This window comes from Perca fluviatilis, chromosome 7 (assembly GCF_010015445.1).
Source record: "Perca fluviatilis chromosome 7, GENO_Pfluv_1.0, whole genome shotgun sequence".
Taxonomy (NCBI): Eukaryota; Metazoa; Chordata; class Actinopteri; order Perciformes; family Percidae; genus Perca; species Perca fluviatilis.
The window spans coordinates 25,436,562-25,461,406 of NC_053118.1; the positions used below are offsets into that span (position 1 = coordinate 25,436,562).

The following is a 24,845-nucleotide window of genomic DNA, read 5'->3' on the forward strand; positions in this document are numbered from 1 at the left end:
AGTATATCTCTGGCCATTCTCATCTTCAAAATAGCCACAAAATCCACCTTATGGTTTACTTATACAAATATGGCGGTATGTGTACAATTTTGTAAATGTAATCATATAACGCTACAGCCCCTAAAATAGGTGTACCCTTGGAGTGTCATTCAGCAGGGGATTGAATGAAATTAATGTTAAGCGAATGAACCCCGTTCTACGTCATCGGGAGGGGGCGGTACCAGCTGTGATGTGAACCAATGGCGGTTGAAATGAGCTATACATTAGCCAATCCGTGGATGAGTTACGGAAAATAGGCGGGCATTTGTCAACCACGGACGTTGTGGTGAACTTTGCCGGTGTTGAACTACCCCTGGACCCTTACTGTCAGCGTAAGTAGATAAACCGAAAAATTGCATGCCTACTTTTGTAAGAAGATGGTAGTTTAAAGTGTTAATAAGCCACATAGCGTATTTCCAGTTACCGTGTTTTCAATATGAAGACTAATATATCTCGTGGTCGACTCCACATGGCTACCTAGCCAGCCAGCTAGCAAGCTAACGTTAACCAACCAACCAACCATGCTAGCTTGCATTAGCCTTGACAGGTTAAATACGGTTAGCAGATAGTTTTACTAGCTGCTGGCTTATCTCCAAATGTTGCCTCTATAAAACCACAAGTTTTAGTTCGATATTTATTGTGGTTACCAGGTTGTATTGTAATCAATTAGAGTCTGATTGAACTGGGCCTTAGCTACAACCAACCTACTGTAACGGTACGGTTACTGCCACGACAGATTGATCACTGTAGCTAGTCAAGTTAACGGTAACGTTAGCTGAATGCATGTACGTGAGCTAACGTCTTTAAAAGCAAACTGTGCCCAAATGCATTGTATATACTGTGTAAAGAATGGGTGATTGTATGCTCATGTCATACCTCGCAAGTCATGCAAGCTAATACTTCTCCAATTTTTACTTACATTTTATCAGGGATTATTTTAAGTCAGTACCCTGTAGTTGTATGATTAAATAACATCGATATAATTACATTTAAGTATTCATTCACTATATTTCTTCCCTAGTCTGTTACAGTCTGAGTATGGGCAGTGTGTTGGCAGCTGCCCCACCCAGTCCTGCCCCAGCTGCAGCTGGAGGTAGTCAAGGGGTCCCAGGGTTGGTGTCCGTCCCTCCAGGGTTCACTATGCCCTCAGTGTCTTCAGTCCCTCCAACATCTGGATCTGGCCAGCAGTCCGCAGATACAGATTCCCCACTCCCAAATCCAGGCACATATGAGGAGTGCCACCGCAAATGTAAAGGTTAGAAAATCAATGTTTTTCCTAGGTTTGTGGAATAATCAAGCATGATTTATACTTCTGTGTTGAATCTACGCCGTGTTGACATACGTAGGTATGTGGAAGCACGCACCCTACGCCGTAGCCTGACTTGCACCTCTCGAAAAATGTAACTGCATGTTGCGGCGACTCGCATTGCTCGGTCGTGGCTTGGTAGCATTGCATTTCCCCCTACTCATTTCCTGGTTCTTCATAAACATGAAATCAAGGCGAGTGTTAACTTTTCCTCCTAAAGATTTCTCACTGTGGTCAAAAGGCACAGGGGAGACACTTTATTTCTCTCACTATTAATCACCGTCACTCACTCTGCCACGCACTCGCGCACACACACACGCCGGCCCTGCTATTATCTTAAAGAGATCGACGCACAAGTATAAACTTCATGCCACTTATGGAGGCTACGGCGAAAGCTCTGTGTGGAGCCTCCGCAGAACCATAAATCACTATTTAGGTGCACGTATTTGGCAGGGGTTTTGAGGTGCCCGAAACAGCTTGGGTGTTGCGCCTGAGCCTTATAATGGTAGTGTCCCGTAATTTATGACTGATGTAGTTTATTCTTTACATTTGTTCAGCTATTTAAATAATAATCATTGTAATATAAGAGTATCATTATTGGCATGGGGTTATACAATTGTCTAATGTTGTTACATAAATCTTTTTTGCCCTTTCTGTGTTTTAGAGGTGTTCCCTCTGCAGATGGAAGGGGTGCGATTAGTGGTGAACAAGGGCCTGAGTAACCACTTCCAGGTCAGCCATACTGTTACCCTCAGTACCCTTGGGGATTCTGGTTATCGATTTGGTTCCACCTACGTAGGCAGTAAACAGACTGGACCAGCAGAGGTAATGATCATTTTCCCATCACTCCAACAAAGCCCTACAATGATATTAACGTTGGGAAATTTGGGTTGTAAATCTTCCTGGTCATGGTAGGAGACTGAATGTTGTCTGATGTATTCTTTTAGTTGCGTCTTTGCTCCATGAATGGAAAATTAAATGTAATATTTTTATATGAAAAGCATTTTTTATTTGGAAGCAAACTGCAGAAATCTGCATGCATATGAGCAGGAAAAATGCCAAGGTTATAATATTAAGCCTTTCTTGGTTACAGTTAGTTCACCTAGATACTTTTTAATAACCTGTTTTGTCTTCATCAGGGTTCTAAACTAAATAACATACTTTAGTTTTTTTCTTTGCCCACAAGGAGCACACAGCCAATTCAATAAATACAGTGTTTTTTGTTTCCCATAGTCATTCCCAGTCATGGTTGGAGATATGGACAATACTGGTAGCCTGAATGCCCAGATCATCCACCAGCTCACGTCTGCTGTGCGCTCCAAAATAGCCATCCAGGTATGTAGACTTGTTGCCTTTCAGATGTTGTCTATTAGACACTTCATTTCAGGTTTTAAGTGTCACTGACATTGTTTGCCAGTCTCAGAATATTTTTGCTCTGCTTTTTGTGTGTGTTGCAGACTCAACAACACAAGTTTGTGAACTGGCAGTGTGAAATGGAGTGTCGTGGTGAAGATTTTACCGCTGCTGTGACTCTCGGAAATCCAGATGTACTTGTTGGATCTGGTATGATTTTTTTTTTTTCTCAATTGTACTAGAGGCTTTGTTCAAACATATGTTGTATTTCCTCATTACAAGTTCAACAGAGGAGTTTGTTGTATTTCACAAGCTACTTGATCCACATGCTAAAGGTCCTGGTTGGAGTTATTGGAACTACGGAGACACTTAGTCTACTTGCGATTGTACAGCAAATATTAGAGTGAAGCTTCCCTCACAAACAACCTTTGTCCGAGAACAGACACTAACTGCAGAGAGCACTTTAACCAGACAAAAGAAAATATAAAATTTCCATCTCATCAAGTTACTCACGGAATTAACATTAATTAGCGGTGGTTGGTATGACCTGCTACCGCTGCCTTATTTATTTTTAACCGGTGAAAGCGACTGTCCGTTCCGGCATTAAAATGAGAAGCTGCAGCTTGAATGTTTTGTACAGTGCTACTCTTTTAATTTATCTAATAACAGAGAAACCGAAGATAACAGATTTGTCAGAGTTCAGCAAATCTCTAAATTTTGCGAAACTTGGTGTCTGAACTTCACATTCACACAAATTTTCACTCTCGTATACAGTGAAATGCTCGTTGTGTAGAGCCCAGCTGTTGTAAAAGATCCTCTAATTCAAGCAGTCTGAGGTGGACAGTACAGGAAAGAGAGGATCAGATATAGCCAAAACTCATTAATTAATTTAATGTCTAAATTGGCTATTAAAATTAGGGCTGCACTATATATATATATATATATATATATATATATATATATATATATATATATATATATATATATATATATATATATTTCTTTTCACGGGATCTGCGTGAGTGCGGATTTCATGTCGCGGCTTTCGTCGCTGTTTATCACTTGAGTGAAGAAGTACTCGCCCTGTTTATTTGGTTGCCATGACTTTGCGAGTGATGACATCCTGTCACTGTTCCAGTTGCTCTGCTCACCCTAGGGGGAGAGAGAGCGAATGACAGTTCGCTTGAGTTCGATAGAGCAGACGGCTCTACGACTTTATCACTTTTCATAAACAGCCGAAGGAACGGTGGTGCGTGGTGTACATAGCAGAAACCCTGTTGTGCGTCTGCCCTATTTCTGATACCGTGGCGCTGGAAATCTTACCGTGGCGTAGCGCAACTATGCTATCAACATAGAGGAAACCCTGACCTTTGTTTTTATTTAGCAACGGAAGCCAGACAAATGTTGTCTGAATTAGGGCTGGGTATCGTTAAAAATCTTTCGATACGGTGCAAATTTTGATACCTCAGTTTCGATGCCGGTTCCTAACGATACTTTTTTCGATACCATATGTTTTAAAATCCGTTTCAACATCAACAAAAAGCTTTTAATTGTGAATCAAAACAGTTATCAAAATTAAAAAATTCTGGTAAAACTGCTCACTCAGTAACATTATTAAAAGTGCCTTGCAAGCTCAGCCTGTCAGTCAGTCATAAGGGCAGAGAAACCACCGTTCTACCTGCTTTTCTAATAGGAAGTGTAACGTCAACAGCACCGCGACCGCTTTCGGCTCGCCATTAATACGGTCTGCGTGAAGTTTTGATAAACTAACAAAACTGCAGACAGTTTACTCCGTCCGCACCTCAGTGTGAGTGTGTGTCGGTCGGAGCTCCGCTCTGTCATTATGCCGAGAGGACAGATATGCTTGCGCTTATGTGCTCAGACGCTTTTGGAACCGAAATTTGGCACCGAAAGATAAATAATTTTTCGATACTCATAGGATAGGAGTAATTTTTTTCGGTGCCATAAAAGTATCGACGTTTGGTACCCAGCCCTAGTCTGAACCTAAGAAATTGTACAAGAACCATTCCTAAGTACAATCCTCTAAATTTGGTCAAATATAGATTTTAAATCGGGACGTTTCTGATAAATGAATAAGTAACAATATTATGAATCTAGCCAGACATTCAATGCCAACATTTTGGTACAGTGCTATGGACACACATCTGTTGGTACCAAGAAAATATTGAGGTCAGCAGTGTTGAGAAATGTAGTACTAATCAACATCAAGAAGGAATATAAAAAGCTGGCAAAACACCAGAGGCTGAAAAAGTGAAAACTAAAATGCTAGAAGACCTTAGAGAGGGAAAGACATCGATACTGCAAATATGGATGAGAAGGGACTATAGTGTGTGTGTGTGTGTGTGTGTGTGTGTGTGTGTGTGTGTGTGTGTGTGTGTGTGTGTGTGTGTGTGTGTGTGTGTGTGTGTGTGTGTGTGTGTGTGTGTGTGTGTGTGTGTGTGTGTAAAGGAAACTCTTTTAATACTTTCCGTCAGGCATTTTGTTGGGCCACTATCTCCAGTCTATCACACCAGCTCTGGCTCTGGGTGGTGAGCTAGTGTACCACAGGAGACCAGGGGAGGAAGGAGCAGTCACCTCCCTCTTGGGCAGGTACACAGGTAAATCTCCACTTTGTTAACCTATTGAACTGTGCACCGCAAGACTACGTGATGCTTAAGTTCACATTTTACAATCATGCTTTAAGTTTACAAATTATAATATATTTGGCCACCAATTTCCATTAATTGTGATTAGTTACTTTTATTTAACTTTTCTGTAGTGTGACCTGGATTTAGATAAAGTGGTGCCTAGTTCCATCTCATTGTTCAATGTTAACTGTGTGATAGATTTTCCAACCCTTGAATCTCTCCTCAGGGGACAACTACGTTGCTACATTGACTTTGGGAGGGGCAGGCGCCCATGCCACATACTATCACAAAGCCAGTGATCAGGTACCTAACATTGGTAATAGTGTATGTGGATGTATTTCTTTATTTAATATCAGTCTGCCAAACTGCTCAAATGCAGCATTTTGGTTCAAAATGTGATTGTTAGCTTAAAGGATAGATTTTTATGTCACTGTGACACCAGCGACACACTGGCCGCTGAGGCGCTGTGAAGCAGAGCTAGTTTCACTTGGCTCATGTTTTCCAATCTGTCTGTTCACACAGTCTGCGATTAGGAGTGGAGCGCCCGCGCTCTGCAGCGATTGTTTGGCTCTCCTCCATTTCTTCATCTTGACTTCTCAGCTGTGTCTAGTGCGAGACAGGTGATCATGCACGGAGGGAGGGAGACAGAGGGGGAGAGAGAGTTGTGACGCCCGATCGATCATTAATCTATGCTTTGCAGCGCTTCGTGGGCTGTTTGTCCCTGGTGTAATTATTCCTTCTGTCCACACTGGTCATCGGAGGTTCTTTCGAAAAAGAGATTTTAATACAAGCGATGGGGACACAAATCCACAGTGCTTGTTCTGTGCAAAAACTAATGCTAAAATTCAGCTGAAGCTGTTATTAGAGCTCAGCAGTCCAATTTTGGCAAATCTGGTTGGTATCTTCCAAAGTTCAACTATTTGTAGTACAATATTCCTTCTTTGTGTTACTACCCCTACACTGCATGGCCAATGTCCAAAGAAACACACACAGAGAGAACTTTGTACTAAAAAGACTAACTCATAATAGATTTAGCTGAATTTTCTGAATACATTTTTGCATTAAAGGAGGCCTGTGGATTGAATCCCCCACTTCTCTTGTATGGACAGGAGAAAAATCAGTGCAGTGTAAAATTATTTCAAGAACTATGTGAATGTGAACCTATCCTTTTACTTCTGTCTTCTAACACAGTTGCAGGTAGGAGTTGAATTTGAAGCAAGCACAAGGATGCAAGACACCACAGCATCTTTTGGTTACCAGCTGGACGTTCCCAAAGCTAACTTCCTCTTTAAAGGTAAATAAATACAGTATGAATACACTCATGGCCACATAAGTTAAGTGACTATTCATTTAAAATTGCAAAATAAAGATTTTATTTTAAAAATGAACTCTTCCACTTCTTCACCCCTCCTCTTCACAGGCACAGTTGACAGTAACTGGGTAGTTGGGGCGACCCTTGAAAAGAAACTGGTGCCGCTACCTCTCACACTGGCCCTCGGGGCTTTCCTCAACCATCGCAAGAACAAATTCCAGTGTGGCTTTGGTGTCACCATTGGCTAGACGTGCAGGGCTGCCTGGAGCCAGCTCGCAGGTCACAGCTTGGACCAGCACAGAGACACACAGGAACCTGGACTAAGTTTTAGAAATTGGATTCAGAGACTCTCCTATAACTGTGATTTCTGGGCCAGATAGAGAGACAAAGACAACTACCAAGGAGCCAGGACTGGCCAAGCCATGCCTTCATTCTGTAGCCCAAATGTCTTTCTTTTATGGTGTATTGGATATACCCAGAGGCTAGAGTGATGAATGTCAGTGGGCATGAGGACATGCGATGTGAAAATCAAAGTAAGTGGTTAGACATAATATATGGTGGTCATGTATGATGATTAAAATAAATGTGATTTACTTTTTGTAAAAGTGAATGTTGTGAGTGTTTGTAGAAGAACTGGATGCACAAGGCGACATACTTTTTCAGGTTCACATTTTTTATTTCGGAGTCTATTATAAAATGTTAACATGCTTTAATGTCAGCAGTAACTTCCTCCTCTGGTGGTTTCTCATACTGTAGCGGAGTCTGGTGGGTCTAGGAAGGCTTCATAATGTCGCTCAGATAATCTGTAAAACATGACAGGTTCAGTGTTACATTATGTCAAGATTAATTGGTCGTATGCCATAAAAATGTCACAACAAATACAGTATAATATGCTATAAAAGTCATAGGTGATTAAAAAATGTCCTAGTATAGTATGCCATGAAAGATTTCATAATAAAGTAACACAATTTTTTTTAAAAAGTGTGTATAGTATGTATATGTAAAAAATAGTCATAGTAGCCTATGTGCCCCAACAAAGTTGTTGTAATATACCATAAAATTGTCGTATTTAAATCCGTATAGTATGTCATAAATATGTATGTCATACGTCATTAAAAAAAAAGTGATAGTATAATTATAAAATATAAAGGCTTCATCAGGTCAGTCAGATAATCTGTAATAAGGCTAGGGCTGGGAGGTTTTGAACGATTCCAATACCAATATCGTGACTTTGATGCCAGTTCCTGAACGATACATTGCTCGATACAAATTTCATAAAATCCATGTTAACAAAAAGAAATTACATTACACGTTACGGCACAAATCTTTATTTTTAACCTCTTACGTGAGCCCCGTCTCTGTGCGTAACGTAAGTTTTTTCCTGCATGTCTCTACAACATGTAACGTTAGACAGCAAATCGCAAACCTTTTTAAATCTCGGTAGAAGCATGGCCCATGCTTTTTGGCTCACTGACGCTGATTTATTCGTTAGGTATTGAAATTTGGTATTGCTTGACTAGTCATAGTGTAGTATGTCATAAAAAACTAATTATAGTAGGTCATTAAAAAGTCATAAAAGGTCAAAGTATAGTATGTCATAAAAGTTCACGTATCCCATGAAAAATAAAAAGTCAAAGTATTGTATGTCATAAAAAGTTATAGTATGACATGAAAAAGTCATAGTATGTCATAAAAATACCTCAATCAATCAGACTATATATATATAGCACTTTTCATACAGGTAAATTAGCACAAAGTACTTCAGACAATACCCCCCTTCTCACACAGATATACACCGATAACATCGTAACAAGAGTATGTCATGAAAAAGTCATAATGAAGCTTAGTGTAAGTTCATGAAGGAACACTATCTTATGTACCTTATCTTAACTCATTCTCCTTCACCTCCTTCTACTCCTGCTTCACATTATCAGCTGATTAGGGGTTTACTCTAAGTTAAAACCAACCAGGTTTAGCCTTAATCTCTGTAAGCCAATCAATTCTAATTCAATTCAATTTTTTTTTATAGTATCATAGCAACAGTTATCTCGAGACACTTTACAGATAGATTAGGTCTAGACCACACTGTAATTTACAAAGACCCAACAATTCCCCCAAGAGCAAGCACTTAGTCCAACAGTGGCGAAGAAAAACTTCCTTTTAGGCAGAAACCTCGAGTGGTGAGGAAAAACTTATTTTTAGGTAGAAACCTTGGACAGTCCCAGGCTCTTGGTGGGCGGTCATCTGCCGGTGCTGGTTGGGGGTATGATGAACAGTGGCATTATTCATCAATTCACATCACATTCTTGCTGTCAATATTTAAATGTAAATGTTTTCCATTGCTGTCAGCTCTCATTTCTCTCAGTGCGAATCTTTACGACCCTCCTCCTCCCTGTTCACCTCCAGTTCATCATTCCAGCTCCCAGGTCTGAGCTCACCAGAGCTGGCTCCTCTTCTCATCCATCCAGATCTCAGCATCCTTTTCATTCATCACCATCACCACCATTGTCTAGACTCCATCAGGGGGGTCTCCTACATACTCTCGGCTTCTCTGCCCACTTTAAATATGATGTCACAATAGGAATTCAAGGATGTCACGATGGGGATCATTTATCATTTTTATTGTGCACATATCAATAAATAAAACACTTAAAATGAAGTCTCTGATTGAAGTATAGTATGTCATGAAAAAGTCATAGTATAGTATGTCATTAAAAGGCATAGTACAGAATGTCAAACAGTCATAGTATGTCATGAAAAAGTCATAGTAGACTGTGTCATAAAAAGACTATAGTCTATCATAAAAAGTAATTAAAAAAGTAAAAGTATAGTATATCATTACAATTCATAGTATAGTATGTCATAAAGTCATAGTATAGTGTTTCATAGAAAGTCATAGTAAATTATGTCAAAGTCATAATATGTCATGAAAAAGTCGTATAGTATTTCATAAAAAGTCATAGAGTATGTCATGAAAAAGTCATAATGTAGTATGTTGTAAAAATTCAGTATAGAATGTCACAAAAAGTTACATGATGGGGTCTAGTCATCAACGATTATCCTTTATCATTTTTATTGTGCACATGCCAATAAATAATTCACTCAAAATGATGTCTCTCTTGATTGTACAGTGTCTAAGTATAGTATTTAGTGTATAATCTTTAATGTCGAAAAAAGTCATAGTATAGAATGTCGAAAAGGAAATAGTATAGTATGTCGAAAAAAGTGATTAAAAAAATCATAGTATAGTATGACGAAAAAGCCATTTAAAAGTCGTAGTAAGGAATATTGAAAAAAGTCATAGTATAGTATGTCGAAAAAAGTGATAAAAAAGTCATAGTATAGTGTATTGAAAAAAACTGATAAAAAAGTCATAGTATAGTATGTCGAAAAAAGTCATAGAATAGTATGTCGAAAAGTGATAAAAAAGTAATAAAAAAGTCATAGTAAGGAATATTGAAAAAAGTCATAGTATAGTATGTCGGAATAAGTGATAGAAAAAGGTCATAGTATAGTATGTTGAAAAAGTAGATAAAAACATAGTATAGTATGATGAAAAAAAGCCATTAAAAAATGAAGGAATAGTCTGACCAATAATCATGCTAATCTTGTATAATTACTGTTGTTGCATTAAGAGTTTCGTGTTTGACTAAGGTTGGATTCAGAGGCATAAAGCCTCTCATTATTTAAGAATTTCCGAGTCAACACAGAATTAAATGTGATCAAACAGGAACAGTTAGATAAGTTTGCAGAAAACAGCTCTGCTTCAAGGTCAGCTTGTTAGAAGTATGGTGTAGCTGTCAGCCGCGATGACAAACAGGAAATATCTAGAGAGTGAACCATCACTCCATCCTGGATACGGAAGATGAGCCGGTTGCTGGGGAAGTGCTGATCTGCCCGGAGACTGAAGGAGCGGCCTGCATGATAAAAGTATAGGAGAGTGAGATAACGGGGCTCACATTCTGGAAGAGACTGGACGAACCTGGGCCCCATACAACATTGTCTGTCTGCTAGGGCAAGTCTAGTCTTGGAATTGTGAAACCGTATGCCTATGCCTTGTAATTCTTGAAATACTGATTACTAAAGTTTTGAAGCTGATTTTTATCATCTCTGTGAAGTTATTTTGTGTCTTCTGGTCTTACCATCAACGAATACGTTGGGGCGTGTAGTATTAACTGGAGTCATATTGTTTAGGGCCTAAGGGCCTAAGGGCCCAAGAGGTCCGGTTCCAGTCTTCCTCTTCAAAAGTCATAGTAAGGTAAATCAAAAAAGTCATAGTATAGTATGTTGAAAAAGGTTATAGTATAGTATGCCAAAAGAGTGATAAAAAAGTCATAGTATGGTATGACGAAAAAAGTCATAGTATAGTATGTTGAAAAAGGTTATAGTATAGTATGCCAAAAGAGTGATAAAAAAGTCATAGTATGGTATGACGAAAAAAGTCATAATATAGGATGTCAAAAAAGAGTGATAAAAAGTCATAGTATAGTATGTCGAAAAAAGTGATAAAAAGTCATGGTATATTATGTCGAAAAAAGTAATAAAAAAGTAATAGTATAGACTGATGAAAAAAGTGATAAAAAGTCATAGTAGAGTATGTTGTAAAGAAGTAATAAAAATGTCAAAAAAGGTCACTGTATAGTATGTCGAAAAAAGTGATAAAAAGTCATAGTATAGTATGTTGAATAAAGTGATAAAAAAGTCATAGCATAGTATGTCAAAAAAAGTGATAAAAAAGTCATAGTATGTCGAAAAAGTGATAAAAAGTCATGGTATATTATGTCGAAAAAGGTCATAGTATACTATGTTGAAAAAGTTGATAGAAAAGTCATAGTATAGTATGTTGAAAAAAGTCATAGTATAGTATTTCGAAAAAAGTGATGAAAAAAGTCATAGTATAGTATGATGAAAAAAGCCATTAAAAAGTCATAGTATATTATGTCGAAAAATGGTCATAGTATAGTATGTCAAAAAAATTGATAGAAAAGTCATAGTATAGTATGTTGAAAAAAAGCCATTAAAAAGTTATAGTAAGGTATATCGAAAAAAGTATTAGTATAGTATTTCGGAAAACGTGATAAAAAAGTCAGTATAGTATGTCGGAAAAAGTGATTAAAAAAGTAATAGTATAGAATGATGAAAAAAGTGATAAAAAGTCATCGTAGAGTATGTTGTTAAGAAGTAATAAAAATGTCAAAAAAGGTCACTGTATAGTATGTCGAAAAAAGTGATAAAAAGTCATAGTATAGTATGTTGAATAAAGTGATAAAAAAGTCATAGCATAGTATGTCAAAAAAAGTGATAAATAAGTCATAGTATGTTGAAAAAGTGATAAAAGGTCATGGTATATTATGTCGAAAAAGGTCATAGTATACTATGTTGAAAAAGTTGATAGAAAAGTCATAGTATAGTATGTTGAAAAAAGTCATAGTATAGTATTTCGAAAAAAGTGATGAAAAAAGCCATTAAAAAGTCATAGTATAGTATGTCGAAAATGGTCATAGTATAGTATGTCAAAAAAATTGATAGAAAAGTCATAGTATAGTATGTTGAAAAAAAGCCATTAAAAAGTTATAGTAAGGTATATCGAAAAAAGTATTAGTATAGTATTTCGGAAAACGTGATAAAAAGTACATAATATAGTATGTCGAAAAAGGTCATAGTATAGTATGTTGAAAAAGTTGATAGAAAAGTACATAATATAGTATGTCGAAAAAGGTCATAGTATAGTATGTTGAAAAAGTTGATAGAAAAGTAATAATATAGTAGGTTGAAAAAGGTCATATTATAGTATGACAAAAAAAGCCATTAAAAAGTCATAGTATATGTCAAAAATGGTCATAGTATAGTATGTTGAGAAAAGTGACAAAAAAAGTCATAGTATAGTATGACGAAAAAAGCCATTAAAAAGTTATAGTAAGGAACAGTATATCAAAAAAAGTATTAGTATAGTATGTTGGAAAACGTGATTAAAAAGATCATAGTATAATAGGTTGAAAAAAGCCATTAAAAAGTCATAGTATAGTATGTCGAAAAAGGTCATAGAATTCTATGTTGAAAAAGTTGATAGAAAAGTCGTAGTATAGTATGTCGAAAAAAGTAAGAAAAAAGTCAGTATAGAATGTCGAAAAAAAGTGATAAAGTCATAGTATAGTATGTCGAAAAAGGTCACAGTATAGTATGTTGAAAGAAAGTGATTAAAAAGTCATAGTATAGTATGTTGAAAAAAGCCATTAAAAAGTCATCGTACAGTATGTCGAAAATGGTCATAGTATAGTATGACAAAAAAAGTTGATAGAAAAGTCATAGTATTGTATGTCGAAAAAAAGTAATAAAATGTCAAAAAAGGTCACAGTATAGTATGTCGAAAAAAGTGATAAAAAGTCATAGTATAGTAGGTCGAAAATGGTCATAGTATAGTATGTCAAAAAAATTGATAGAAAAGTCATAGTATAGTATGTTGAAAAAAAGCCAGTAAAAAGTTATGGTAAGGTATATCGAAAAAAGTATTAGTATAGTATTTTGGAAAATGTGATAAAAAAGTCATAGTATAGTAGGTCGAAAAAGGTCATAGTATATTATGTCGAAAAAAGTGATAAAAAAGTCATAGCATAGTATGTCAAAAAAAGTGATAAAAAAGTCATAGTATGTCGAAAAAGTGATAAAAAGTCATGGTTTATTATGTCGAAAAAGGTCATAGTATACTATGTTGAAAAAGTTGATAGAAAAGTCATAGTATAGTATGTTGAAAAAAGTCATAGTATAGTATTTCGAAAAAAGTGATGAAAAAAGTCATAGTATAGTATGATGAAAAAAGCCATTAAAAAGTCATAGTATATTATGTCGAAAATGGTCATAGTATAGTATGTCAAAAAAATTGATAGAAAAGTCATAGTATAGTATGTTGAAAAAAAGCCATTAAAAAGTTATAGTAAGGTATATCGAAAAAAGTATTAGTATAGTATTTCGGAAAACGTGATAAAAAAGTCAGTATAGTATGTCGGAAAAAGTGATTAAAAAAGTAATAGTATAGAATGATGAAAAAAGTGATAAAAAGTCATCGTAGAGTATGTTGTTAAGAAGTAATAAAAATGTCAAAAAAGGTCACTGTATAGTATGTCGGAAAAAGTGATAAAAAGTCATAGTATAGTATGTTGAATAAAGTGATGAAAGAGATAGTATGTCAAAAAAGTGATAAATAAGTCATAGTATATTGAAAAAGTGATAAAAGGTCATGGTATATTATGTCGAAAAAGGTCATAGTATACTATGTTGAAAAAGTTGATAGAAAAGTCATAGTATAGTATGTTGAAAAAAGTCATAGTATAGTATTTCGAAAAAAGTGATGAAAAAAGCCATTAAAAAGTCATAGTATAGTATGTCGAAAATGGTCATAGTATAGTATGTCAAAAAAATTGATAGAAAAGTCATAGTATAGTATGTTGAAAAAAAGCCATTAAAAAGTTATAGTAAGGTAGATCGAAAAAAGTATTAGTATAGTATTTCGGAAAACGTGATAAAAAGTACATAATATAGTATGTCGAAAAAGGTCATAGTATAGTATGTTGAAAAAGTTGATAGAAAAGTACATAATATAGTATGTCGAAAAAGGTCATAGTATAGTATGTTGAAAAAGTTGATAGAAAAGTAATAATATAGTAGTTTGAAAAAGGTCATATTATAGTATGACAAAAAACAATAAAAAGTCATAGTATATGTCAAAATGGTCATAGTATAGTATGTTGAGAAAAGTGACAAAAAAGTCATAGTATAGTATGACGAAAAAACCGATAAAAGTTATAGTAAGGAACAATTATATCAAAAAAGTATTAGTTAGTATGTTGGAAAAGCGGATTAAAAAGATCATATTATAATAGGTTGAAAAAGCCCATTAAAAAGTCATAGTTATAGTATGTCGAAAAAGGTCATAGAATTCTATGTTGAAAAAGTTGATAGAAAGAATTGGTAGTAAATTAGTATGTGCGAAAAAGTAAGAAAAAAGTCGGTATAGAATGTCGAAAAAAAGTGATAAAGAGTCATAGTATGGTATGTCGAAAAAGGTCACAGTATAGTATGTTGAAGGAAAGTGATTAAAAAGTCATAGTATAGTATGTTGAAAAAAAGCCATTAAAAAGTCATATGTAATTATGTCGAAAATGGTCATAGTATAGTATGACAAAAAAGTTGATAGAAAAGTCATAGTATTGTATGTGCGAAAAAAAAAGTAATAAAATGTCAAAAAGGTCACAGTATAGTATGTCCGAAAAAGTGATAAAAAGTGCGTATAGTAGGTCGAAAATGGTCATAGTATAGTATGTCAAAAATTGATAGAAAAGTCATAGTATAGTATGTTGAAAAAAAATAAAAGTTATGGTAAGGTATGCCGAAAAAGTATTAGTATAGTATTTTTGGAAAATGTGATAAAAAGTCCTTAAGTAAGTATAGTGGGTCGAAAAAAGGTCATAGTATATTATAAAAAAAAAGGTTTATTATGTCGAAAAAGGTCATAGTATACTATGTTGAAAAAAGTTGATAGAAAAGTCATAGTATAATATGTCGGAAAAAAGTCATAGTATAGTATTTGAAAAAAAGTCATAGTATATTATGATGAAAAAAAGCCATTAAAAAGTCATAGTATATTATGTCGAAAATGGTCATAGTATATTGTGTCAAAAATTGATAGAAAAGTCGTAGTATAGTATGTTGAAAAAACGCCATTAAAAAAGTTATAGTAAGTGATAGCAGAAAAAGGTATTAGGTATTTGGGAAAGCAGTGATAAAAAAGTGATATTGTATGTTGAAAAAGGTGATAAAAAGGTCATGAGTATAAGTATGTTGAAAAAGAGTGATAAAAGTACATAATAATGTGTTTGCGAAAAAGGTCATAGTATAGATATGTTGAAAAAGGTTGATAGAAAAAAAAGTATATATAGTATGCTTTAGAAAAAAGGTCATAGTATAGTATGTTGAAAAAATTGATAGAAAGTAATAATATAGTAGGTTGAAAAAGGTCATGAGTATAGTATGACAAAAAAAGCCGTAGTATAATTATTTGGGGAAAACGTGATAAAAAGTCATAGTATTGTATGTTGAAAAAAAGTGATAAAAAGGTCATAGTATAGTATGTCCGGAAAAAGTGGTTAAAAAGTCATAGTATAGTATGTCAAAAAAAGTGATAGAAAAGTAATAGTATATAGTAGGTTGAAAAAAGGTCATAGTATAGTATGGCCAAAAAAGCCATAAAAAAGTCATAGTAAGGTATACTCGAAAAAAAGTATTAGTATAGTATTTCGGAAAATGTGATAAAAAAGTCATAGTATTGTATGTTGAAAAAAGTGATAAAAAGGTCATAGTATAGTATGTCGGAAAAAGTGATTAAAAAAGTGATAGTATAGTATGTCAAAAAAAGTGATAGAAAAGTCATAGTATAGTATGTTGAAAAAAGTGATAAAAAGTACATAATATAGTATGTCGAAAAAGGTCATAGTATAGTATGTTGAAAAAGTTAATAGAAAAGTAATAGTATAGTAGGTTGAAAAAGGTCATAGTATAGTATGACAAAAAAAGTGATAAAAAAATCATAGTATAGTACGTCGAAAAAAGTGATAAAAAGTCAGAGTATAGTATGACAAAAAAAGCCATGAAAAAGTCATAGTATAGTATGTCGAAAAAGGTCATATAATTCTATGTTGAAAAAGTTGATAGAAAAGTCATAGTATAGTATGTCGAAAAAAGTCATAGCATAGTATGTCGAAAAAGGTCACAGTATAGTATGTCAGAAAAGGTGATTAAAAAAGTCATAGTATAGTATGTTGAAAAAAGTGATAAAAAGTCATAGTATAGTATGTTGAAAAAAGTGATAAAAAGTCATAGTATAGTATGTCAAAAAAAGTGATGAAAAAAATCATAGTATAGTACGTCGAAAAAAGTGATAAAAAGTCATAGTATAGTATGTCGAAAAAGGTCATAGTATAGTATGTTGAAAAAGTTGATAGAAAAGTAATAGTATAGTAGGTTGAAAAAGGTCATAGTATAGTATGACGAAAAAAGCCATTAAAAAGTCATAGTATATGTCAAAAATTTTCAAAGTATAGTATGTCGAGAAAAGTGATAAAAAAAAGTCATAGTATAGTATGACGAAAAAAGCCATTAAAAAGTTATAGTAAGGAACAGTATATCAAAAAAAGTATTAGTATAGTATGTCGGAAAACGTGATTAAAAAGGTCATAGTATAGTATGTTGAAAACAGCCATTAAAAAGTCATAGTATAGTATGTTGAAAAAAGTAAGAAAAAAGTCAGTATAGAATGTTGAAATAAAGTGATAAAGTCATAGTATAGTATGTCGAAAAAGGTCACAGTATAGTATGTTGAAAGAAAGTGATAAAAAGTCATAGTATAGTATGTTGAAAAAAACCATTAAAAAGTCATAGTACAGTATGTCAAAAAAAGTGATAAAAAAAATCATAGTATAGTACGTTGAAAAAAGTGATAAAAAGTCATAGTATAGTATGTCGAAAAAGGTCATATAATTCTATGTTGAAAAAGTTGATAGAAAAGTCATAGTATAGTATGTCGATAAAAGTCATAGCATAGTATGTCGAAAAAGGTCACAGTATAGTATGTCGAAGAAAAGTGATAAAAAGTCATAGTATAGTATGTCGGAAAAAGTGATTAAAAAAGTCATAGTATAGTATGTCGGAAAAAGTGATTAAAAAAGTCATAGTATAGTATGTCGAAGAAAAGTGATAAAAAGTCATAGTATAGTATGTCAGAAAAGGTGATTAAAGAAGTCATAGTATAGTATGTCGAAAAAAGTGATAAAAAGTCATAGTATAGTATGACGGAAAAAGTGATTAAAAGGTTATGGTAAGGTATATCGAAAAAAGTATTAGTATAGTATTTTGGAAAACGTGATAAAAAAGTCATAGTATAGTAGGTCGAAAAAGGTCATAGTATATTATGTCAAAAAAATTGATAGAAAAGTCATAGTATAGTATGTTGAAAAAAGTGATAAAAAGTACATAATATAGTATGTCGAAAAAGGTCATAGTATAGTATGTTGAAAAAGTTAATAGAAAAGTAATAGTATAGTAGGTTGAAAAAGGTCATAGTATAGTATGACAAAAAAAGTGATAAAAAAAATCATAGTATAGTACGTCGAAAAAAGTGATAAAAAGTCAGAGTATAGTATGACAAAAAAAGCCATTAAAAAGTCATAGTATAGTATGTCGAAAAAGGTCATATAATTCAACGTTGAAAAAGTTGATAGAAAAGTCATAGTATAGTAGTATCGAAAAAAGTCATAGCATAGTATGTCGAAAAAGGTCACAGTATAGTATGTCAGAAAAGTTGATTAAAAAAGTCATAGTATAGTATGTTGAAAAAAGTGATAAAAAGTCATAGTATAGTATGTTGAAAAAAGTGATAAAAAGTCATAGTATAGTATGTTGAAAAAAGTGATAAAAAGTCATAGTATAGTATGTCAAAAAAAGTGATAAAAAGTCATAGTATAGTATGTCGAAAAAGGTCATATAATTCTATGTTGAAAAAGTTGATAGAAAAGTCATAGTATAGTATGTCGAAAAAAGTCATAGCATAGTATGTCGAAAAAGGTCATAGTATAGTATGTCGAAAAAGGTCATATAATTCTATGTTGAAAAAGTTGATAGAAAAGTCATAGTATAGTATGTCGAAAAAAGTCATAGCATAGTATGTCGAAAAAGGTCACAGTATAGTATGTTGAAAAAGTTGATAGAAAAGTCATAGTATAGTATGTTGAAAAAAGTCATAGTATAGTATTTCGAAAAAAGTGATGAAAAAAGCCATTAAAAAGTCATAGTATAGTATGTTGATAAAAGTGATAAAAAGTACATAATATAGTATGTCGAAAAAGGTCATAGTATAGTATGTTGAAAAAGTTGATAGAAAAGTACATAATATAGTATGTCGAAAAAGGTCATAGTATAGTATGTTGAAAAAGTTGATAGAAAAGTAATAATATAGTAGGTTGAAAAAGGTCATATTATAGTATGACAAAAAAACGCATAAAAGTCATAGTATATGTCAAAAATGGTCATAGTATAGTATGTTGAAAAAGTGACAAAAAAAGTCATAGTATAGTACTGAAAAAGCCACAATTAAAAAGTTATAGTAAGGAACAGTTATATCAAAAAAGTATTATTAGTATAGTATGTTGGAAAACGTGATTAAAAAGATCATAGTATAATAGGTTAGAAAAAGCCCATTAAAAAGTCATAGTATAGTATGTCGAAAAAGGTCATAGAATTCTATGTTGAAAAAGTTGATAGAAAAGTCGTAGTATAGTATGTCGAAAAAAGTAAGAAAAAAGTCAGTATAGAATGTCGAAAAAAAGTGATAAAGTCATAGTATAGTATGTCGAAAAAGGTCACAGTATAGTATGTTGAAAGAAAGTGATTAAAAAGTCATAGTATAGTATGTTGAAAAAAGCCATTAAAAAGTCATAGTACAGTATGTCGAAAATGGTCATAGTATAGTATGACAAAAAAAGTTGATAGAAAAGTCATAGTATTGTATGTCGAAAAAAAGTAATAAAATGTCAAAAAAGGTCACAGTATAGTATGTCGAAAAAAGTGATAAAAGTCATAGTATAGTAGGTCGCAAATGGTCATAGTATAGGTATGTCAAAAAATTGATAGAAAAGTCATAGTATAGTAAGTTGAAAAAAGCCATCCTAAAAAGTTATGGTAAGGTGCTCGAAAAAAGTATTAGTATAGTATTTTTGGAAAACGTGAAAAAAGTCACAGTATAGTAGGTCGAAAAAGGTCATAGTATATTATGTCAAAAAAGGGATAAAAAAGTCATAGCATAGTTGTCGTAAAAAAGTGATAAAAAAAAGTCATAGTATGTCGAAAAAAGTGATAAAAAGTCATGGTTTATTATGTCGAAAAAGGTCATAGTATACTATGTTGAAAAAGTTGATAGAAAAGTCATAGTATAATATGTCGAAAAAAGTCATAGTATAGTATTTCGAAAAAAGTCATAGTATAGTATGATGAAAAAAGCCATTAAAAAGTCATAGTATAGTATGTCGAAAATGGTCATAGTATATTATGTCAAAAAAATTGATAGAAAAGTCATAGTATAGTATGTTGAAAAAAAGCCATTAAAAAGTTATAGTAAGGTATATCGAAAAAAGTATTAGTATAGTATTTCGGAAAACGTGATAAAAAAGTCAGTATTGTATGTTGAAAAATGTGATAAAAAGGTCATAGTATAGTATTTCGGAAAAGTGAATAAAAAAAGTCATAGTATAGTATGTCAAAAAAGTGATAGAAAAGTCATAGTATAGTATGTTGAAAAAAGAGAAGTGATAAAAAGTTACATAATAGTATGTCGAAAAGGTCATAGTATAGTATGTTGAAAAAGTTGATAGAAAAATTACATAATATAGTATGTCGAAAAAAAAGGTCATAGTATAGTATGTTGAAAAAGTTGATAGAAAAGTAATAATATAGTAGGTTGAAAAAGGTCATAGTATAGTATGACAAAAAAAGCCATTAGTATAGTATTTTGGAAAACGTGATAAAAAAGTCATAGTATTGTATGTTGAAAAAAGTGATAAAAAGGTCATAGTATAGTATGTCGGAAAAGTGATTAAAAAAGTCATAGTATAGTATGTCAAAAAAAGTGATAGAAAGTAATAGTATAGTAGGTTGAAAAAAGGTCATAGTATAGTATGAAAAAAAGCCATAAAAAAGTCATAGTAAGGTATATCGAAAAAAAGTATTAGTATAGTATTTCGGAAAATGTGATAAAAAGTCATAGTATTGTATGTTGAAAAAAAGTGATAAAAAAGGTCATAGTAGTATGGTATGAAAGTGATTTAAAAAGTGATAGTATAGTATGTCAAAAAAAGTGATAGAAAAGTCATAGTATAGTATGTTGAAAGAAGTGATAAAAAGTACATAATAGTAGTATGTCGAAAAAGGTCATAGTATAGTATGTTGAAAAAAGTTAATAGAAAAGTATAGTAGGTTGAAAAAGGTCATAGTATAGTATGACAAAAATAAAAATCATAGTATCATGCGTCGAAAAAAAGTGATAAAAAGTCAGGTATAGTATGACAAAAAAGGCCATTAAAATATAGTAAAGATGATAGAAAAGGTATTTTGTTAAAGTCATAGTATAATTATGTCGAAAAAAGTCATAGGATAGTATGTCCGAAAAAGGGTCACAGTATAGTATGTCAGAAAAGGTGATTAAAAAAGTCATAGTATAGTATGTTGAAAAAAGTGATAAAAAGTCATAGTATAGTATGTTGAAAAAAGTGATAAAAAGTCATAGTATAGTATGTCAAAAAAAGTGATAAAAAAATCATAGTATAGTACGTCGAAAAAAGTGATAAAAAGTCATAATATAGTATGTCGAAAAAGGTCATATAATTCTATGTTGAAAAAGATGATAGAAAAGTCATAGTATAGTATGTCGAAAAAGTCATAGCATAGTATGTCGAAAAAGGTCACAGTATAGTATGTCGAAGAAAAGTGATAAAAAGTCATAGTATAGTATAAGAAGGGATTAAAAGTCATAAGTATAGTATAGTATGTAAGAAAGAGTGAAAAAAGTCATAGTATAGTATGTCAGAAAAGGTGAAAAAAAGAGTGATAAAAAGTCATAGTATAGTATGCCGGAAAAATGATTAAAAAGTTATGGTAAAGGTATCAGAAAAAAGTATTAGTATAGTGTAAAAGAAGTGATAAAAAAAGTCATAGTATAGTAGGTCGAAAAAGGTCATAGTATATTATGTCAAAAAAATTTATAGAAAAGTCATAGTATAGTATGTTGAAAAAAGTGATAAAAAGTACATAATATAGTATGTCAAAAAAGGTCATAGTATAGTATGTCAAAAAAGTTGATAGAAAAGTAATAGTATAGTATGTTGAAAAGGGTCATAGTATAGTATGACAAAAAAGCCATTAAAAAGTCATAGTAAGGTGTATCGAAAAAAGTATTAGTATAGTATTTCGGAAAACGTGATAAAAAAGTCATAGTATTGTATGTTGAAAAAAGTGATAAAAAGGTCATAGTATAGTATGTCGAAAATGGTCATAGTATATTATGTCAAAAAAATTGATAGAAAAGTCATAGTATAGTATGTTGAAAAAAGTGATAAAAAGTACATAATATAGTATGTCGAAAAAGGTCATAGTATAGTATGTTGAAAAAGTTGATAGAAAAGTACATAATATAGTATGTCGGAAAAAAAGGTCATAGTATAGTATGTTGAAAAAGTTGATAGAAAAGTAATAATATAGTAGGTTGAAAAAGGTCATAGTATAGTATGACAAAAAAAGCCATTAGTATAGTATTTCGGAAAACGTGATAAAACAGTCATAGTATTGTATGTTGAAAAAAGTGATAAAAAGGTCATAGTATAGTATGTCGGAAAAAGTGATTAAAAAAGTCATAGTATAGTATGTCAAAAAAAGTGATAGAAAAGTAATAGTATAGTAGGTTGAAAAAGGTCATAGTATAGTATGACAAAAAAGCCATTAAAAAGTCATAGTAAGGTATATCGAAAAAAGTATTAGTATAGTATTTCGGAAAATGTGATAAAAAAGTCATAGTATTGTATGTTGAAAAAAGTGATAAAAAGGTCATAGTATAGTATGTCGGAAAAAGTGATTAAAAAAGTGATAGTATAGTATGTCAAAAAAAGTGATAGAAAAGTCATAGTATAGTATGTTGAAAAAAGTGATAAAAAGTACATAATATAGTATGTCGAAAAAGGTCATAGTATAGTATGTTGAAAAAGTTAATAGAAAAGTAATAGTATAGTAGGTTGAAAAAGGTCATAGTATAGTATGACAAAAAAAGTGATAAAAAAATCATAGTATGATAAGTAAAAAGTGATAAAAAGGTAAGAGTATAGTTATGACAAAAAAATACAAAAGTCATAGTATAGTATGTCGAAAAAGGTCATATTAAATACTATTGAAAATGTTGATAAAAAAAGTCATAGTATAGTATGTCGAAAAAAAGTCGCAGGATAGTATGTCGAAAAAAAAAGGTCACAGTATAGTATGTCAGAAAAGGTGATTAAAAAAGTCATAGTATAGTATGTTGAAAAAAGTGATAAAAAGTCATAGTATAGTATGTTGAAAAAAGTGATAAAAAGTCATAGTATAGTATGTTGAAAAAAGTGATAAAAAGTCATAGTATAGTATGTCAAAAAAAGTGATAAAAAAATCATAGTATAGTACGTCGAAAAAAGTGATAAAAAGTCATAATATAGTATGTCGAAAAAGGTCATATAATTCTATGTTGAAAAAGATGATAGAAAAGTCATAGTATAGTATGTCGAAAAAAGTCATAGCATAGTATGTCGAAAAAGGTCACAGTATAGTATGTCGAAGAAAAGTGATAAAAAGTCATAGTATAGTATGTCAGAAAAGGTGATTAAAAAAGTCATAGTATAGTATGTCGAAAAAAGTGATAAAAAGTCATAGTATAGTATGACGGAAAAAGTGATTAAAAAGTTATGGTAAGGTATATCGAAAAAAGTATTAGTATAGTATTTTGGAAAACGTGATAAAAAAGTCATAGTATAGTAGGTCGAAAAAGGTCATAGTATATTATGTCAAAAAAATTTATAGAAAAGTCATAGTATAGTATGTTGAAAAAAGTGATAAAAAGTACATAATATAGTATGTCAAAAAGTAGTTAGTATAGTATGTCGAAAAAGTTGATAGAAAAGTAATAGTATAGTATGTTGAAAAGGGTCATAGTATAGTATGACAAAAAAGCCATTAAAAAGTCATAGTAAGGTGTATCGAAAAAAGTATTAGTATAGTATTTCGGAAAACGTGATAAAAAAGTCATAGTATTGTATGTTGAAAAAAGTGATAAAAAGGTCATAGTATAGTATGTCGAAAATGGTCATAGTATATTATGTCAAAAAAATTGATAGAAAAGTCATAGTATAGTATGTTGAAAAAAAGCCATTAAAAAGTTATAGTAAGGTATATCGAAAAAAGTATTAGTATAGTATTTCGGAAAACGTGATAAAAAAGTCAGTATTGTATGTTGAAAAAAGTGATAAAAAGGTCATAGTATAGTATGTCGGAAAAAGTGATTAAAAAAGTCATAGTATAGTATGTCAAAAAAGTGATAGAAAAGTCATAGTATAGTATGTTGAAAAAAGTGATAAAAAGTACATAATATAGTATGTCGAAAAAGGTCATAGTATAGTATGTTGAAAAAGTTGATAGAAAAGTACATAATATAGTATGTCGAAAAAAAAGGTCATAGTATAGTATCTTGAAAAAGTTGATAGAAAAGTAATAATATAGTATGTTGAAAAAGGTCATAGTATAGTATGACAAAAAAAGCCATTAGTATAGTATTTCGGAAAACGTGATAAAAAAGTCATAGTATAGTATGTTGAAAAAAGTGATAAAAAGTCATAGTATAGTATGTCGGAAAAAGTGATTAAAAAAGTCATAGTATAGTATGTCAAAAAAGTGATAGAAAAGTAATAGTATAGTAGGTTGAAAAAGGTCATAGTATAGTATGACAAAAAAGCCATTAAAAAGTCATAGTAAGGTATATCGAAAAAAGTATTAGTATAGTATTTCGGAAAATGTGATAAAAAAGTCATAGTATTGTATGTTGAAAAAAGTGATAAAAAGGTCATAGTATAGTATGTCGGAAAAAGTGATTAAAAAAGTGATAGTATAGTATGTCAAAAAAAGTGATAGAAAAGTCATAGTATAGTATGTTGAAAAAAGTGATAAAAAGTACATAATATAGTATGTCGAAAAAGGTCATAGTATAGTATGTTGAAAAAGTTAATAGAAAAGTAATAGTATAGTAGGTTGAAAAAGGTCATAGTATAGTATGACAAAAAAAGTGATAAAAAAAATCATAGTATAGTACGTCGAAAAAAGTGATAAAAAGTCAGAGTATAGTATGACAAAAAAAGCCATTAAAAAGTCATAGTATAGTATGTCGAAAAAGGTCATATAATTCTATGTTGAAAAAGTTGATAGAAAAGTCATAGTATAGTATGTCGAAAAAAGTCATAGCATAGTATGTCGAAAAAGGTCACAGTATAGTATGTCAGAAAAGGTGATTAAAAAAGTCATAGTATAGTATGTTGAAAAAAGTGACAAAAAGTCATAGTATAGTATGTTGAAAAAAGTG

At 31.9% G+C, this 24,845-nt stretch overlaps 2 protein-coding genes across 2 annotated transcripts in view; one reads left to right on the forward strand and one right to left on the reverse strand.

The window, feature by feature from the left end:
* The first annotated feature begins 276 nt into the window (after nucleotides 1-276).
* Nucleotides 277-7,268, forward strand: tomm40 (translocase of outer mitochondrial membrane 40 homolog (yeast)). The gene is made up of 9 exons (XM_039806605.1): nucleotides 277-371; nucleotides 1,061-1,294; nucleotides 2,010-2,170; nucleotides 2,579-2,680; nucleotides 2,803-2,908; nucleotides 5,194-5,316; nucleotides 5,573-5,649; nucleotides 6,538-6,640; nucleotides 6,767-7,268. Exons 2-9 carry the CDS (start codon nucleotides 1,078-1,080, stop codon nucleotides 6,904-6,906), a joined length of 1,029 nt encoding a protein of 342 aa, XP_039662539.1. The 5' UTR covers nucleotides 277-371; nucleotides 1,061-1,077; the 3' UTR covers nucleotides 6,907-7,268.
* A 107-nt stretch (nucleotides 7,269-7,375) lies between these two features.
* Nucleotides 7,376-24,845, reverse strand: part of LOC120562742 — a 41,591-nt gene continuing 24,121 nt past the window's right edge. The window contains exon 3 of the transcript XR_005639816.1: nucleotides 7,376-7,461. The gene's annotated coding sequence lies outside the window, so the exon portion shown is untranslated. The remainder of the gene's footprint in view (nucleotides 7,462-24,845) is intronic.

What these genes read in the sequence shown, in the direction of transcription:
- tomm40 (XM_039806605.1), top strand. Translation starts at nt 1,078, where the DNA reads ATGGGCAGTGTGTTGGCAGCTGCCCCACCCAGTCCTGCCCCAGCTGCA. An exon ending in GCTCCAAAATAGCCATCCAG is followed by an intron (nt 2,681 to 2,802) that starts GTATGTAGACTT and finishes TGTGTGTTGCAG; the next exon opens with ACTCAACAACACAAGTTTGT. An exon ending in AGATGTACTTGTTGGATCTG is followed by an intron (nt 2,909 to 5,193) that starts GTATGATTTTTT and finishes ACTTTCCGTCAG; the next exon opens with GCATTTTGTTGGGCCACTAT.